The 17,651-nt window shown below is 44.8% G+C and overlaps 2 protein-coding genes across 2 annotated transcripts; one reads left to right on the forward strand and one right to left on the reverse strand.

The window, feature by feature from the left end:
* Positions 1–1,272: 1,272 nt before the first annotated feature.
* Positions 1,273–3,299, forward strand: LOC308376769 (uncharacterized protein). Its single transcript, XM_080853229.1, has 5 exons — positions 1,273–1,369; positions 2,212–2,256; positions 2,362–2,409; positions 2,626–2,694; positions 2,875–3,299. Exons 1-5 carry the CDS (start codon positions 1,274–1,276, stop codon positions 3,241–3,243), a joined length of 627 nt encoding a protein of 208 aa, XP_080709355.1. The 5' UTR covers position 1,273; the 3' UTR covers positions 3,244–3,299.
* A 7,629-nt stretch (positions 3,300–10,928) lies between these two features.
* On the reverse strand, positions 10,929–15,867 carry LOC308375723 (uncharacterized protein; the record flags this gene model as incomplete). The annotated part of the gene is made up of 5 exons (XM_080851902.1): positions 10,929–12,593; positions 13,312–13,528; positions 14,962–14,995; positions 15,477–15,569; positions 15,825–15,867. 5 exons carry the CDS (start codon positions 15,865–15,867, stop codon positions 10,929–10,931), a joined length of 2,052 nt encoding a protein of 683 aa, XP_080708028.1.
* Between the last annotated feature and the right edge of the window lie 1,784 nt (positions 15,868–17,651).

Consider the following 17,651-nt stretch of genomic DNA (forward strand, 5'->3'; position numbering starts at 1 on the left):
ACACACACACACACACACACACACACACACACACACACACACACACACACACACACACACACACACACACACACACTGACAGGCTCCTTTGAAGCACAAACACACAACATTAAAGGAAATGTAGGGATGACCACACCCCTTCTCACTCTTAGCTTGAAGCCATGGCCCTTGAGGATCTTCAAAGTAATGCATTTGAAATGTAATATCCCATTGGCAAGTCTGCAGCATGGATCTTTCTATACAATGACAAATTGTCACAAAAATACATTTTTCCCTGGTTCGCAATGTCTGGAGGAGGAAACCGCCATCGCTGCTTGCAGCTATATTACTAATTGTATTTACAACAGTGTTGTAGTACTTTGTGTGGCGAACTTTACACACGCTAGCATCACCTAAGCAGCTGTGCAGTTATCAACGGACGGATGCTTGTCGCCTTACGTAGGGAAAGTGGGGGGGACGGATCGGAGGTCGCTATGAATCAGCGCTATCTGCGCCCGCCCTTGTACTGTATAACATTGTGGGGCACATATGATTCCCATCACAGGAGGAGCCTTTCGATTTCGCTGGAAGGACAGCCGTTCTCGGAGAAGGTGTGGCCAGTCCAGTGTCCAAAAGTCTGCGTCTGCTTTTCTTTCAGACAGAGAGCACCGAAATGGCTGTGGTTGACAGATGTCTGAAGGTCTCCTTCATCGGAGTAAACATCATACACATAGTAAGTTTCATTGTTCTCTAAACTACTTGCATGCCCTTAAAATGAAATGTATACACTGAAAATGGCATTGTTGAACCGATGCATTGCAATCTAAAATCTTGCCTTAATCTTCTCTTGTTTCCTGTAGGTTTTAGCTGTTGGGCTAGGTAGTTTTCTGGGTATCATCATAATCCTTCGCATGAGCACGGTAAATATACACATCCTATCATATTCTTTCTCAGTTTGTCACAAATGTCTCAACCACACACCTAACTCTATGCATATAGACAACAACCAACACAACCAAAACATCTAGTTTGATAATGAATGCTGCACTATGTTGTCTTTTTATTTTATCTATTTATTTATTTTTCAAAATGTGATATATATATATATATTTTTTTTTATGTTTATGTATAAACTTGAATGCTATTCCCACTACCTTGCTGCTTTGGTAATTGAATTACCTCACGGGATTAATACAAGTTTTATCTATCTTATCTATCTATCTATATTCATTATATCCAGACGTTAGAGGTGCTGGATAACATAGAGTAACCCTTCAACACTTTTTAGAAACTGATGGTGGTAGCAATCGGGTTGTGTTCAGGTCACTTGGTGGTGGCTATCCTTGGTATCCTTGCTGCCAGAACAGAGAAGACGTTGTACCTGATCTTGGTGAGAACCCAAGTCTTCAGAGAGCACCTCCCTTCCTAACTGGCACCTTGGCTGAACTTGCACTTAAAGGGATAGTTCGGTTTTTAAGACATGAATATGTATGGCATCCCCGTCACCAGTGTCATGCAATCATGCATCACTTACCCCCGACAGCGTCCTGTGAGCAGAGTTCTCGTCCAGTTTTGGTCAAACCGAAAGTAGTCCGGCAGGTTTCCAGACCCAGCAAAATAAAAAGTTTCTCTTCCCAAAACATTATGTGTTCAAAAGAGTGATATATTTGCATCCCAAAAACATTGTAGTGGAAAAAGTCACACCTCGTTATCACTTGGCCCTATTTTCAATACGCTCGATACTGCAGAGTCTACGGAAGATACTACTAGAGTCTACCTGTACGATTCGCAAAAGTTGATTCGCGAAAGTTTGATTCACCAAAGTTGCCTGAGAGAAACGTCCATCACAGAAAAACGATGCTTTATGTCAATTTTATCAAATGTTGTCTCAGTTTTCATTGTTTTCCTGTGATGGACGTTTCTCTCAGGCAACTTTGGTGAATTTGTCTTAAAAACCGAACTATCCCTTTAAGCAGTGACATTTATTGTTGCACCAGGTTTTATTGCTCTTATTGACTGTTCTCTCCCTTGTACGTCGCTTTGGACAAAAGTATCTGCTAGATGACTAAATGTAAGGATAATGCATTGACATTTGCATATTGATATAGCATCATCATCATTATTATCACCCCAACAAATGGATTTTCTGCTACAAATTTGTATTCTTCTTTGAAGATATGAAATAAATATGCTCAATATGTTGGTCAATCCTTTATATGTATCCCTTTTTAGTTTATTACACTAAATGTGGTGGGTCAGACCATAGAGGGGGTACTGGTAAGTATGTTTTGCTACTCAAAATGTATTCAATAACCTTCTTTGAAGATATGAAATAAATATGCTCAATATGTTGGTCAATCCTTTATATGTATCCCTTTTTAGTTTATTTTACTAAATGTGGAGGGTCAGACCATAGAGTGGTTCATACTGGTAAGTATGTTTTGCTACTCAAAATGTATTCAATAGCCTCCTCTCATGCATACTGAAGCACATTTAATGCATATTGCAATATGAAAAGAAATAGTAAAACTTAAGTATTTAGCTTCCTAACTCCTAACATAATTTTACCAGATTGATTCATCTTTAAACCCTATGCATTTTTCTGTTTAAATAATTATTTTTGTTTTATTATTTTTTGAATGACAGTTTATCCAGTTCAGGAGTTTCGAGTCTGCATTCAATGCTGGATGGGCTATCAGCCTAGCTGCCTTATGGGTAGGACAAACTACATTATTGTCACAGCACCACATTGAAGCTATTAAAGATTCTTAGAGAGAGCATGGTGGGAGGTGAAGATCCCTGCCTCAACAGTACATCAGTATAAATAAATATTACACAATGAACATTAAGCAATTTTGTTTCATGGATGTTACTTCTTTTGGAAATCCGTTTCAGTTCACCGGGATTATCCTGGCAGCCGGGATCATGTATCGGGTCCACAGCCGGCAGCCTGCCATGTCAGATGTTGAGGGTAATCCCCCAAGATGCTCTCAGATGTTGAGAGAAGACCCCAGGATACTCTCAGATGTTGACGGTAATCCCCCAAGATACTCTGAGACGTTGAGGGAATACCCCAGGATACTCTCAGATGTTGACGATAATCCCCCAAAATACCCTGAGATGTTGAGAGAAGACCCCAGGATACTCTCAGATGTTGACGATAATTCCCCAAAATACCCTGAGATGTTGAGGGAAGACCCCAGCATACTCTCAGATGAGCCAAATGAACAGCAAGTCAGCAGAGAGCTGGACATAGTGAGCTGAGAGCTTGACACGCAGGATTCTACCAAATTACCACACAGCTAAAGCCACATATTAAAGAAATACATACGACTAACAATTAAGTCAAAATGTCTGTGAACTATCTGAAAAATCTCTGCCTCTCTCTCCGTCATTCACTTCACTCGCTGCCTCTCTCACACACACACACACACATAAGGGCACATATTAAAGATATGCACATGACTTTGAATTAAGTAAAAATGTATTGTACCTGAAAAATATCTGTCTCTCTCCGTAATGCATTTATTCTCTGTCTCTCTCTGTCATGCTCAAATTCTCTCTCTCTCTCGCATACACACGCATGATGGCACATATTAAAGAAATACAGTACATATGACTAAGAATTAGCGCTGAGTGTGATTTATTTGTGTGTGTGTGTGTGTGTGAGAGAGGATGGTGATAGCGGTGTTGAGGTACCAGGAGTGACCGGAATGAAGCATTTTATACAGTGATGTCTGCACACACACTGTGGTAGGGGAATCATAGCTAGGGGAAATATTTTACAGGGTAAGGCGGAATCCATGAAGCAGCACTATGGTTCTGACTGAGCTTAAGACTTGTATTACTTTTATTCCTTTTATCATGATTTTAGTCATCTAAGAAGCCTATCAGAACACCAGGTTCTGATACGATGTTGATCATTTTGTATTGATCTTTTACTCCATGTATTGCTCCTGCCGCTGGCTTTTATTGATTTTATGTACAGCACTTTGAATTGCAACTTTAGTACAAAATGTGCTATATAAATAAAGTCTTACTTACTTACCGTCGCCAGCTTAAAAAAGTAGGCTTTAATAATAAACAAAAGAAAAACTAGAGGCACAATGATCTAGACAGGGATTTGACTCGGGATAAACCCATGATAATCCCAGGTCCAATGAAAGGAATGAGAACAAAACGTGATTTTTAATGTTTATTTCTCCTCCTTACAAAAGTCACAGTTGTTGAGTCCATTAGTCTACTCCATATGTGGAGCTGATGGTGGCCTTACACTGCAGCACTGATTCATGACTCCTCCCTTTCAGTCAGAATACTACTACCCCTCTCATACAGGGGTACACATGACAGCAGGCAGTCAGTCCACATTCAACCAGTGCTGTTCCCAGACAGAGATGGTTATATCCATCTAGCCCCATGAGACCAGTGCTGTCATTGCTCCTGCAGACAGCCTGACCCAGGTCTACTGCAGGGCTCCTGTCCTCAGTCTTATCCAGTCGTTCACAGGCACATCGTGGAGAGCTCTGCACTTCCCCGTTCAGCATTCAGTCAGTCCTTATCAACCAGGCCCTGAGCGTGTGGTCGAGTCACTCCCCATCCTCCTCCTCCTCCTCCTCACCCCACGCCCACTCTTCATCTCTGGGTTTATGTTTGCCTTCATCACCTCCGGGTCCGTGGTGGCGCTGCGTGTGGTTCTTGAGGCTGACGTTGTGGTTGAAGCACTGCCCACAGTCCTGGCACTTGAAGGGTTTCTCCCCTGTGTGGACGCGCATGTGGGACTTGAGGTGCCCTGATTGGTTGAAGGTGCGGTCGCACTGCTCACAGGCGTAGGGCTTCAGGCCTCGGTGGATAGCCATGTGGCGCTCCAGGCTGTAGGCCTGCGTGAAGGACCGTTCACAGACCTTGCAAACAAAAGTGTTGAAAACCCGGTGTGTCTTTCTGTGCGCGCTACGACTGTAGCAGTCTGGAAACCTCAGCCGGCAGTGCGGACAGGAGAACTTCAGTTCCTCGTTCTGATGGATCTTCTCGTGCTCGATCTTCTGTTTACGGAAAGTGAAGCGCTTGAGGCAGTAGTTGCAGCGCACGATGTTGGGTTTCCCTTTGTGGACCCAGGTCATGTGTTTCAGAAGTCCCTTTGGACTGCGGAAGCCTTTCCCGCAGACGAGGCACGAGTTGGGTCTGGCCTTGTGCTCGCAGATGTGTGGTGGTCCGCCGCTCACCTTGTTTCTCATGGTGATGAACTTGCCACAGTCCGGGCAGGGCTCCCGGAACTGCTTGATGCCGTGGCACTGACGGGCGTGCTTCTGGAAGCTGTCCAGATCACCGAAGCACACAGCCAGCTCCTGGAAGTTCAGTGCCCCATGCTCCTGGTTGCTGCTGCTGCTGCTGCTGATGGTCGTGCTGGTTGTGGTGTCAGTGACCTGGTTGTTACTGCGGATGGTGGTGGTGTCCTGGTTGTTACTAGTGTCCTGGTTGATACTGGTGGTGATGGTGTCCTGGTTGTTACTAGTGTCCTGGTTGTTACTGGTGGTGATGGTGTCCTGGTTGTTACTAGTGTCCTGGTTGTTACTGGTGGTGATGGTGTCCTGGTTGTTACTAGTGTCCTGGTTGATACTGGTGGTGATGGTGTCCTGGTTGATACTGGTGGTGGCGGAGTCCCTCTGGGCACCATGTTTGGTGCCACACTGAAGGCATCCGTAGATCCTTCTGTGGCGCAGGCCGTAGCAGCTGCGTTTGAAGTCTGCATCGCAGTTACTGCACCACACCATGGGAGGCTCAAGCTCAGGCTCCTTGCTGGCCTCGGGCTTAGATCCCGCAGTGGAACCCTCACCTCCAGACCGACTCCAAGCCTTCTCAGACTTAATGACCCACTCTTCATCGCAGTCATCCTCCGCCTGTTCATCTTCCTCCTCCTCCTTCTCGACTGTCATTCCCTCCCCAGAGGAATCTGGATCATCTTTATCCTCTGTGCTGGTGTGTCTCTGGCCATCCATGCTGTCGTCTGAGCCATCATATATGACCGTCACAACATCATCCCCCTGCACACAGAACAACAACGTTAACTGTCATTGTATTTACAAAAAGTACAAAAATAAATTGTTAGTCATAATGCCATAATAAGGTAATAAGTGATTATACAACAATAACACATGTGATGATGTTATTATAATGTAATAAATGACGATGTGATAAGTACTGATGAATTCTGTTACTAACTATAATGACACCTCATCTAATGCAACCACCTCAGACGAAACATAGCTACAAATGATATTAAACAAACCAGGTTGAACCTTTTATAATAATGTTTCAGAATAGTGGCCTGAGCCAGAAACACAGACCTCTTCCTCTGCAGATTCCACATCTGTGTCCCCATAACACATGATCACTGTCTCCACAACCTTTGCAACACAGATAAAAAAAGGCGAAAATGATGTTAACATTTTCTGGAAACTTGCTGTCAGAACAGCCATTCTCTTGATGACAATATATGTGTGTGTGTGTGTGTGTGTGTGTGTGTGTGTGTGTGTGTGTGTGTGTGTGTGTGTGTGTGTTGTCTGTGTGTCTCTGTGTGTCTCTGTGTGTGTCTGTGTGTCTGTGTGTCTGTGTGTCTGTGTGTCTGTGTGTCTGTGTGTGTTTCCATTCTTATGACATGACATGATACCTAATTATAATATGCTTAAAACGAAGACAATAAAGATGCGCAAACAAAACGGAAGATACTAATGATATGCTGACGGTATTGTCGGTAGACCTAAAAACACAGCATTGCGATCAGCCTTGCATATCCCTTTTCAGAAAGACAACAACACTCAATCTAATTGTTTCTAAATGTGAATCCTCAGGCTTGTTGGTGTAGCATGTGCCTGTTAGCAGTGGAGCCTCACCTCCTGACTGTCTGCCGGGTCTCTGATGATCTGGTCGGTCGGGTGGCTGACCCAGTTCCTGCTGTAGTGGCACTGCTGACACTTCTGCGTGACGTAGAAGAACCAGCCGTCGCGCTCCGTACTGATGCTGCACTCACTGCAACACGCTAAGCACTTCTGGAACAGCTGCAGCAGGCACTCCAGCTTCACGACCACCTCGTCTGCACTAACAAGGAGCACAAAATAAGAGAATCAGAGTCTCACCATCACCTGTGAGATACAGTGGCTAATTGCATCGGGTACTTGCATACAGACACAGACACAGGCGCGCACGCACGCACGCAAGCGCGCGCACACACACACACACACACACACACACACACACACACACACACACACACACACACACACACACACACACACACACACACACACACACACACACACACACACACACACACACACACACACACACACACACAGGCACACACACGCACACACACGCACACACACACACACACACACACACACGTTAACGTGGCAGGGGACCAGGGTGACGACACATCCTCTGAGGTCAGAGGTTAAAGTGGGAGGGGACTAGGGTGGCCTGGGTAATGCCAGGAGCCGGAGCTACCGGAACTGAGGCAAGGCAAGTCCAATAGGGGTGGGGGCACAATTGTGTACATTAAAATCAAACCCAAACCCCGCCCTATATCAATGACTGACCTATTGAATTCCCTGATCATTCCCTCCTCCTCCCTCACCTCTCCCAATCAAAACCCCCTACAATAACTGACTGACATGTTCCAAGACATCAGAGCGAGAGAACACACACACACACGCTGTCACTCAATCACACAAACAGGAAAACAAGAGTCGTTATATACAGGCTTCAATGCTACAGTGATATAATAATAATAATAATTCATTTTATTTTGAATGCACTTTTCATTCAAAGGAATCTCAGAGTGCCTAACTATAATAATACAATAACATCTTTTTTAAAGTCCAGCTTTAAAGGAGTCCAGCGTCTACGTTGCCCTTAGGTGGTCATATAATGCAATACAACAGGAATACCTTTCCCCATCCGTGCTACTCTCAGTCCCCTCAGGGTGGGAGCGTGAGTCCTCCGCACACACTTCACGTCTGGGCCTGGCCTGAGTGCCTGTTAGGTAAACAAATCATAATAACACAATGCAAGTTTCAATTGCAGAGGAATTTATACACAAAACAGACGCACACATTTGCCATTTTCACTCTGGCAGGCGGACTGCCAATGGAAACTATCCTTTTGGCTACAATTGGGTGCATTTGCATTTTAATGTTTATTAATGTACACTATCCCTCTTCATCAAGTAAACAAACTGAAACTGAAACAACAACTCAATTATACACATCAGATGACTGCACAAATGGCACCAGTACAGTAGAGAGTGTGGAAGTCGACGCCATAAGGACTTTGCTATACACATCTCTTCAGTCATACACATGTTAAGCAGAATCAGGGAAAGTTATAGAAATAACCACTACAGCCACACACACACAAACACACACACATATACTGAGCAACTGAAAAAATCCCACCAACAAGTGTAACCAAAATAGCTAGGTAGACACTCACCTTTACTTCTCCTGAAAGGCTTCACATTAACTTGTACAGTGGCATGATGCCGACCCACTGGACACGTTTGAGTCGCTGTTTCTTTCACTCCAGGGCCGCCCTTGCATGCAGTCTGACATGCAACCTCTTTGAAAACACGGCTCTGGAAACGAGAGTATGTCGTTTATGAAATGGACAGAGTAACGGTGTTTTTCATGTGAGAAACCAAGAATGACAGTATTATTGGTAACGTTACAATGACAGCATTATGGGAAACGTCTAATTGGTGTTCGTTCGCGTCACATTATGCCAACGTTCACATCCTAGTATGAACATAATTATGAACAAATAGTGTTGTCAGCACACACATTTTGGATAGTTAAAGGACAACAAGGTTAGCTATTTTACTGTTTGTTAGCACTAGCGTCAGCTATGATACGTTCCACAGGTCGCACACTCACTGGGGTAGGAATGGGTAGAAAGTTTGCAGGGTTTGGAACCGCAGAAGGAGTGAGGCGAAGATGGCGAGTTGACACGAACCCCAATTCAACCTCTGTGTAGTTAGAATAGCACTCCCGTGAAAAATGCCGATTGCAAATATACATAGCAGCGGTGTCCCGATCGAGGCACCGTCCTGCCATCTGCAACCATTTCCTAGCCATATGAGGGTCCGAAGGGAAAGAATGCAGTCCGGTGGTGCTTCTACAACCGTCAAAAGCACAAGTCCGAACCATCGCTACAAAATAATTGGAATATAACTATTAGGGAGTTAGCAAAAAAAGCTTTAACTCCTGTGAATAACGAGTCACTTGTATGTCACTTTCCCGCGGCAGTTGCAGTTTAACGGGGGCATGTTTTGATACGGTTTCCGGGTTGAACGATATGTTTCGCCGAAATGGTATGAATCCATTGATATAAAATCCTGGAGGGATGGAGGACCAGCCCTATTCCCTGGACAGCCGGTGTTATGCTAGCTACTTCCATAGGCAGTAAAAGAGGCAACTTCAACCCAGGAAGCGAATAGAAAGGCAGATATCTCATTGGTCGCTGTTGTGTACATGGTTGTATGTCGCCAAGATTTTGGAGCGCTTAAGATCCGCTAGTAAATAATACAATGTGCGAAATCGACTGGAACTGAGTGTATGACAGTTTGCATTTTCAGTGTATTGCTGCCATAAACGGAATTGAGGATTGAATGCTATTTGGAATATTGAAAATATTATTAAAAACATTATATTAATTACATTTTTATCTTATTTGCAATATCAGTTTATCTTTGAAATGTCAAAACAGCTTTGGTCATGGATTGTGTCCCAGGTACTAAACTCAGCGGGCTAGTAAATGTCTACCCCACATGTTGCCACTAAATCCTCCCTTCCTTCTGCATATTCCCTGCATTCTAAAAAAAACGTGTCTCTATATCCCCCAGACCGATGTTTTCTTATTAACCTAGGACCATTATTCAGGCTTGCATGTGTTAACAGGGTTCTCCTTTTGAATGTTGTATAACGGTCTTCCTTATCCCACATTTCATAAGCCTAATCTTCATTCATTATTCCTTACTATAGGATGCACTAAAGAGGAACAAAACCTCGTTCTGATTAGCCCCTCACCATGGGACTAAAACTGAAATGATGTCCTTAGGACCAAGTTATCATGCTTAGTTCTTAAAGACAGTCTAAGCCAGAGTCCCTAAAACATGAACAGTAGTTGGGAGGAGAATCTTGTCAACATGACAAAAATAACTTTAGTGCAGTCCATTCAGTCCTATGTCCTCACCCCTAACCTTCAGACACTAGAATGCAGACCTGAGATCAAGTTAGTTTTTGTTCCCCTTTCGTCCAACCCCCTTTCCTGATCTTCCTAGCACTAAACTTCAATTTTAGATCCACGCTGGTGTTGGCCGTGGTCCTTGAGGCTGACGTTCTGCTTGAAGCACTGCCCACAGTCCTGGCCTCTCAAGGGCCTTCCCCACGGGCGTGGGGGCACACGTGGGACTGGAGGAGACCTGGGCAGTGCCTTCATGGTTTCACCCAGGAGTGGATGTTCACATGTGTCAGAACAAACAGAAACAATGAGGAGGCAGTAGAACCTGAATAAGATGTCTCTTGTTGTGGATCTGAATGTGTGGAAGAGGAGGATACGAGAGAGAGGGATGGAGAGATACGGAGAGAGGGATGGAGAGATACGGAGAGAGGGATGGAGAGCTATAGAGAGATGGATGGAGAGCTGTAGAGAGAGGGATGGAGAGATACGGAGATAGAGGAATGGAGAAAAAGAGAGCGGGACGGAGGGAGAATGAGCGAGGGGGGCAGAGATTGAGAGAGGGGTAGATGTGGCATCTGAGTTTTTTTATCAGTTAGCAGAAATCCATCCAACATGAAAAAACTGAACATTACTTTACAGAACTTGAATTGGGCGCAAGGCAACATTCCAAAAGCATAATGACCTAATTCCGATCATGTGTGTTTCCCTGTTGAGTCCTATAGCCCATATTCATCATGGTCATCGCCATTCTCCTCCGTCTCCCCCTGACCTTCATCACCATTCTCCTCTGCCTCTTCCTGACCTTCATCACCATTCTCCTCTGCCTCCCCCTCGCCTTCATCACCTCCGGGTCCGTGGTGGCGCTGCATGTGGTTCTTGAGGCTGACGTTGTGGTTGAAGCACTGCCCACAGTCCTGGCACTTGAAGGGTTTCTCCCCTGTGTGGACGCGCATGTGGGACTTGAGGTGCCCCGGCTGGCTGAAGGAGCGGTCGCACAGCTCACAGGTGTAGGGCTTCAGGCCGGTATGCACCACCTCGTGTCTCCTTAGGTGATCGAAATCAGCAAAGCCCTTGTTGCAAACTTTGCAGAAGTACTTGCCATGTTTCCAGTGTGTTTTTTTCCGGTGAGCGCTTCGACTGTAGCGGTCCGTAAATCTCTTGGGGCAGTCGGGGCAGCGGTACTTCAGCCTCTCCTCCGAGTGGATCTCTTCATGCTCCAGCTTGTCTTCCTGAAACCTGAATGTCTTGTAGCAGTATCGGCAGGGCAGCGCATGGCCCTCGGTGTGCACCTGAGAGTGCAGGTCCAGCCCTGATGGACTGGTGAAGCGCTTGCCGCAGGTGAGACAGGAGAACGGCTTGATTTTGTGATCGCAGACGTGCGAACACCTGCCGGCCCGTCTGATGACAAATTTCCCACAGTCTGGGCAGAGCTCGCGTTTATAACCATGGCACTGCTCCACATGAGTCTGTAGACTGTACAGGTCCCTGAAGTAGACGGCAAACATTGGAGTGTTATGCGTCTCCGTGGAGAATGTTCCGGCCTCTTGGTGGCAGCTGTTGGAGGACTCCAGTCGGGAAGTAGTGTTACTGTCCTGGTCACTGCTGCTGGCGTCTTCTTGGCCTTCAGTTGTGGTGACCTCTTGGGAGCTGCTGTTCACAGAACCCTGTTCCTTGCTGCTGCTCAACTCACTAACGTCATTGCTAGGTGGCCCTTGGTTACCATTTCTGTTGCTATGCAACTTGTCAGAGTTAATGTGCCCTTGGTCGCTAATGCTGTTTAAATCTTCGCTCGTGGCACTCTGTTGGTTATTGCTGGCTGCCTCCTGGTTGCCACTAGCGATAGCATGCTGGCTGCCACGAGTGAGGACCCCTTGACTGCTATTTGAATCTCCAAGGCAACCACTGGAAGCAGTTTGTTTGTGATTGCTGTCAGCTTCTTGTTTGACATCACAGGTGACCCCTTGGTTACTAGCAGTGGGGGCTTTGGGATTGGCCATGTTTTGGGTTTCTTGGCCATCTATGCAGGCAGGACCTTGGTGGTCTTCCCTGTAGCCGCACTGAACACAGCAGTAGAGCTGATGGTGGTCCTGCTTGGAACAGCAGGTGCTGGACTCCTTCCCACAGTCACGGCACCACGCCATTGAGAAAGGACGGTCCTCCTCCTCCTCCTCCTCTGAACCAGACTCCTCGTCCGACGTCTGCATGGATTCTTCAATTTCTGGAGCCCACTCATCGTCACTGTCTTTCCTTTTCCTCTTCCTCTTTGACTTCCGTTCCTCCTGTTCCTCCTCCTCCTTCTCCTCCTCTTCCTCCTCTCTCATCTCCTCCTCCATTTTTATGTCAATGTCTTCACATGGCCGTTCCACTGCCTCCTCTGCTGCCTATATGAAACATACAGTGGTTTAAATCATCTGCCAGTGAGAGATGGAGCATACCGTTTTACAAAACGTACACATTAGTACTTAATAATACATACTCTCCTGTAATAGTCTTAAATAATACATACTCACCTGTAATAGTCTTAAATAATACATACTCACCTTTAATACTCTTGCATTATTCAACACATTTACAGTCACAACACCTAAGGTATAATGTACAGCAACAATGTCTTTGGCACACACACACACACACAAACACACCACTGTCAATATGCAGCAACAATGTCTTTGGCTCACACACAAACACACCACTGTCAATGTACAGCAACAATGTCTTTGGCGCACACACACACACACACACACCACTGTCAATGTAAATCAACAATGTCTTTGGCGCACACACACACACCACTGTCAATGTAAATCAACAATGTCTTTGGCACACACACACACACACACACACACACACACACACACACACACACACACACACACACACACACACACACACACACACACACACCACTGTCAATGTAAATCAACAATGTCTTTGGCGCACACACACACACCACTGTCAATGTAAATCAACAATGTCTTTGGCACACACACACACACACACACACACACACACACACACACACACACACACACACACACACACACACACACACACACTACAAACAAACGAACAAATAGACAAACAGAGCCAGACCGTTACCTGGTGATTGTGTGCTGGGTGTGTTAACAGGTGGTCTGGGGGATGGCTGGCCCACTCTCTGCTGTGGCTGCACGTCCAACACTGCTGCACCACATGGAGGACGGGTCCCTCGCGGCGCGTGGTGATCCTGCACACCTGACTGCAGCACTGTAAGCACCTCTGGAACAGCTGCAGCAGGCTGGCAATCTGCACAGCAGCCTCCGCCACTAAGGTGTCCCTTCAGCAACACAATAGAGACGCGTGATGCAATAACAACTTCCACTACAGCTCTTGGTCCTGCACACTGGGGAAGTGGAGTGCGCAAAGATACACACACACACAGATAGATTTGGAAACGGCAAATACTTAAATAACACAATCAAACTAATGTATGTGCAGGTACGGCATGAAGAAAAGGTTACTCCAGATTAAATTAAACTCTTAATTCCAGATTAATCTCTTTGTGGAAGCCAACTAGTCTGCTCTGTTATCTTTTTCCAAATCCCAGTAGGCAAATTCCTTTAAGGTGTTCTGTTCCAAAACTAGCAAGCTAACTACCTATCAGATTGGTCCTGCACACTGGGGAAGTGGAGTGAGCAAAGATACACACACACACACACACACACACACACACACACACACACACACACACACACACACACACACACACACACACACACACACACACACACACACACACACCGTATACAATACAATAAACACAATTCTGATTCTGATATTTGAATTCCCCATCATAAAAAAAATATGCAGATATGATTAAATCAAACACTTTATTCTGCTCTACTATCTTTTCCAAATCGTTTAAATCCCGAATTAAATTTGCACAGGAACTCTCTCTGAGTTGCTCATAGCTACTCCCTGTGGTCAAATTCCTTTAAGGCAGCAATAAGAAGTTCTGTTCCAAAACAAGCGGGCTAACAACCTAAAAGGCATTCAAAGACCTAGGAAACACCACCAGTAGTTCAGTTGAAAGTGAAAGTGAAAGTCCTCTCTATGGCAGAGGTGGTGTAGACACAGACACACATTCTGAAATCCACCTCTGCATTTAACCCATCCAGGGAAGTGACACACAAACAGTGAAGTGAGGTTACACACTAACCCGGAGCAGTGATCAGGGTTAGGTGCCTTGCTCAAGGGCACTTCAGCCTAGGATGTGGTCATGGGAGAGCAGTGATCTACCACTTCCCCCGCCCACATTTTTCCTACTGGTCGAGATCGAACCGGCTACGCTACGGTTTCCAGCCTGAAACCCTAACCAGTAGGCCACGGCTGCCCCCACAGTTGACACTGATAGAAGCGTGCCAACAAACTAACTGGTGTCTTTTGGCAGTATAGCTGGCAGTGTCATGCTGCGTCATGCATGCTTTTCTTCCATTTTTGCAGGGTATTCCAGCCCGGTACACAGAACTACATAGGGCATATCGTGGATGGCAAGCGGGAAAGACAGAGGTGTTTATCTGTCCTTCCCCATGACTATATGCTATCAAAATTAATTTTAGGATGGTACCAAAACTAGTTGCCTATAAAACCGTACCTCAAAAAGTGTCAAACGGTTGCATAGTGTAACTTTAATGCACACAGTTTAGGAAATCAGTAGCTGACTTTAATGTTCTCAGCGCAAGTAATTTACAGAGAAAATAATCAACTTACCTGTTCACCATGAAGGAAGAGACACTCTTGGAGTCTGTTCAAGTAAATACAAACATGAGTAAATACAAACATATACATATAAATATAATACTCTAACTTGAGTACTAAGGCCTACTAAACCATTCATATAAATATGTGTGATCCATGTATGATTGATTTCTGCATGTCTGATCGATATGTCTGATACACAAATGATTAATACTAACATGTCTGATCAATATGTCTGATACATATATGATTAATACTAACATGTCAGATCAATATGTCTGATACATATATGATTAATACTAACATGTCTGATCAATATGTCTAATACATATATGATTGATTCTTACATGGCTGGTTAGTGTCTGATACATTGGTACATCTGGTAAGTAAAACGAGCCACCCCCTGATGATTTGTAAGGTAATGTGGTGTGGGATGGCCTTTTAAATGTTGTGTATAATAATTATAAATGTACACACACATTGCACAACTACTGGAGACACAATTTAGGGACATGTTTTTACCGTACCTCTAGATTTTCTCATTGTGTGTTTTGCACCGGATGCCATGAAGTCCACACTCTCGTCAAGGGAAATGTGCGTCACTGCAGGAGTCTGAGTCGCTGGAACAGAAACACACACACACATGTGAGACCAGCATGAGGCCAGAATCAAGTCAAACACAAGGAACTCTACTGTCCCAGAGGGTAAAGGCGGCTGCTTGGTTCTGCGTTGGTGTCGCATTGTTGAGCAAAATTTACTCATAGCAATTCATGCTCCCTTAATGGTTGCGGGTGTTGCCAAGCAATTCACACCCAGAACAATAGGCTTGCGTAAAATTGCGCAAGTCTAGAAAAAGGGGCCGACACACGCAAGACGTGAGAAGACGCGCAGGGGGTGCGCAAGGGGCTTGCACTGCATCTTGCGCTTACGTCTCTGACCATCTTAAGAAAAGTCTATGATGCTTTGAAGGCTACAGCTGAGGTTCCAACACAGACATCAGTGCAGGGCACAGTTATCTGTGTGCCTATGATAAAACAGACATTCAGTATCCTTGAAGTCACAACAAATTAAAAAATGAGACGCTGTCACAACTTTAACAATCAATGCATGACAAAGTAACTGAGGGTAAACAAACCTGTACTTTTGTAGTGAGGTCGCAGTGTTTTCATGGAAAGCTGCGTGCCAACTGTGCACAGCTTTGCTGGATCCGTTTGGCAGGCTCCGTGACGTACCCTAGCTGTGCTTACAATTGTGCACAGCTTTGCTTTGTTGTCCTCCTAAACAACAAAGCAGAAATTTGATGCATGTTTTGGTAAATGCAGGTGAGTCTCTTAGTTGCTGATCACGTCCTACGTGAACAAATAAGTTTCCCTTTAAAGCGGAAATATTATGCCTTTTTTCTAAGAAGTTAGATTGGTCTATGGGCTATACAAAACATGTTCATGAAGTTCTTTGTTCTGTGCTCAGAAACACGTTTTTTTTTTAAGTACTTACATCTCCATATGCTGACTTGACACGGATAGTAGGTACAGAAACCACTGTCACACGAAGTGCGCTGGCGAATCCAGCTGTGTACTGTGCAAGGTTTTCAAAGCAGTCTTCTCTAAAGTGGTTTCCACAAACCACAAGATTCTTGCCTATTGTTGCAGGGACATGGCCATCAAAAATGAAATCGAGCCACGCAGTTCTTCTATTTTCCTTGGTTGGGAGAGAATGGAATGATTTGTGTGGCTGTTTGCAGCCAACAACACAACACTTCATGTGTGATTTTTTCCCTGTAGCCATAGCGCTCTTGTGCTCCATGCTCTCAAGAAAACCGGCTGATCAAAGATGGCGGATCTTCAACTAATTTAGAGGGTGTGGGCTTGTCAGGTGGGAGTGGTTCCATAAAAATGTCCTTGCGTGACGTGGGGATAGGGGAGCCAACCAAACAGCTCACAGCAGCATTGTGTTTCTTGACAAAAAAGTCTCTGTGCTGACTCAGAAAACGAATGGATGGGTTTTTTTTTGCGCTTGGAGTGTTTATACGAACAGTAGAGACCCAAATATGAACACAAAAGCCCGCAAAAAGTGAGTTTTGCATAATATGTCCCCTTTAAATAGGCTAGCCTTACACACACAAATTATTTGGCCACATCTTTAGCGATTGCTGTACACCAGCTGGCTCCTACAGACTACAAAATGCTAATTTCGCTAGAGTTTTAACAAACTAGTTCACAGAATTTTTCTTGTCGTTTGCGGTAGGCACTATATACCCATGTAAACGAACATTTTCACACAAATTAACACACTTTTTAACTAAATGTTATTGTCCGTGAAAATAAATACTTACATTTCCCTCGTCTGTCCTGCAACGGATATATGGTACCGAACCCGCTTGTAAAGTCAATCTGGTTGCAAGTCCATTATTAAATTGGCCCAGGTTAGTAAAACAGTCCAATTCGAAATGGTTTGCGCACACATACAAATGTTTGCCAATTTTCTCCGGGACATTGCCTTCAAAAATGAAATCCATCCATTTCGCTCTTGTGTCTTCTGAGATTGGAAGGGCATGTACAGATCTGTGCGGATCTGTGCAGCCGACCACAGCACATCTTGAGTACTTCATTTTTGTGTTCATGCTGATAGCTAGCTATTCCTAGAACGAGTTTTGCAATGGCATAAAGTCCTCTGGCAAATGTCTTACCTGTAACTAGGGGGGG

This window comes from Sprattus sprattus (genome assembly GCF_963457725.1).
Source record: "Sprattus sprattus genome assembly, chromosome: 15".
Lineage (NCBI taxonomy): Eukaryota > Metazoa > Chordata > Actinopteri > Clupeiformes > Clupeidae > Sprattus > Sprattus sprattus.

Coding starts and splice junctions, on each gene's coding strand:
- LOC308376769 (XM_080853229.1), top strand. CDS start 1,274: ATGGTGGTAGCAATCGGGTTGTGTTCAGGTCACTTGGTGGTGGCTATC. Junction 2,410..2,625: donor CCATAGAGTGGTTCATACTG/GTAAGTATGTTT, acceptor TTTGAATGACAG/TTTATCCAGTTCAGGAGTTT. Junction 2,695..2,874: donor TCAGCCTAGCTGCCTTATGG/GTAGGACAAACT, acceptor AATCCGTTTCAG/TTCACCGGGATTATCCTGGC.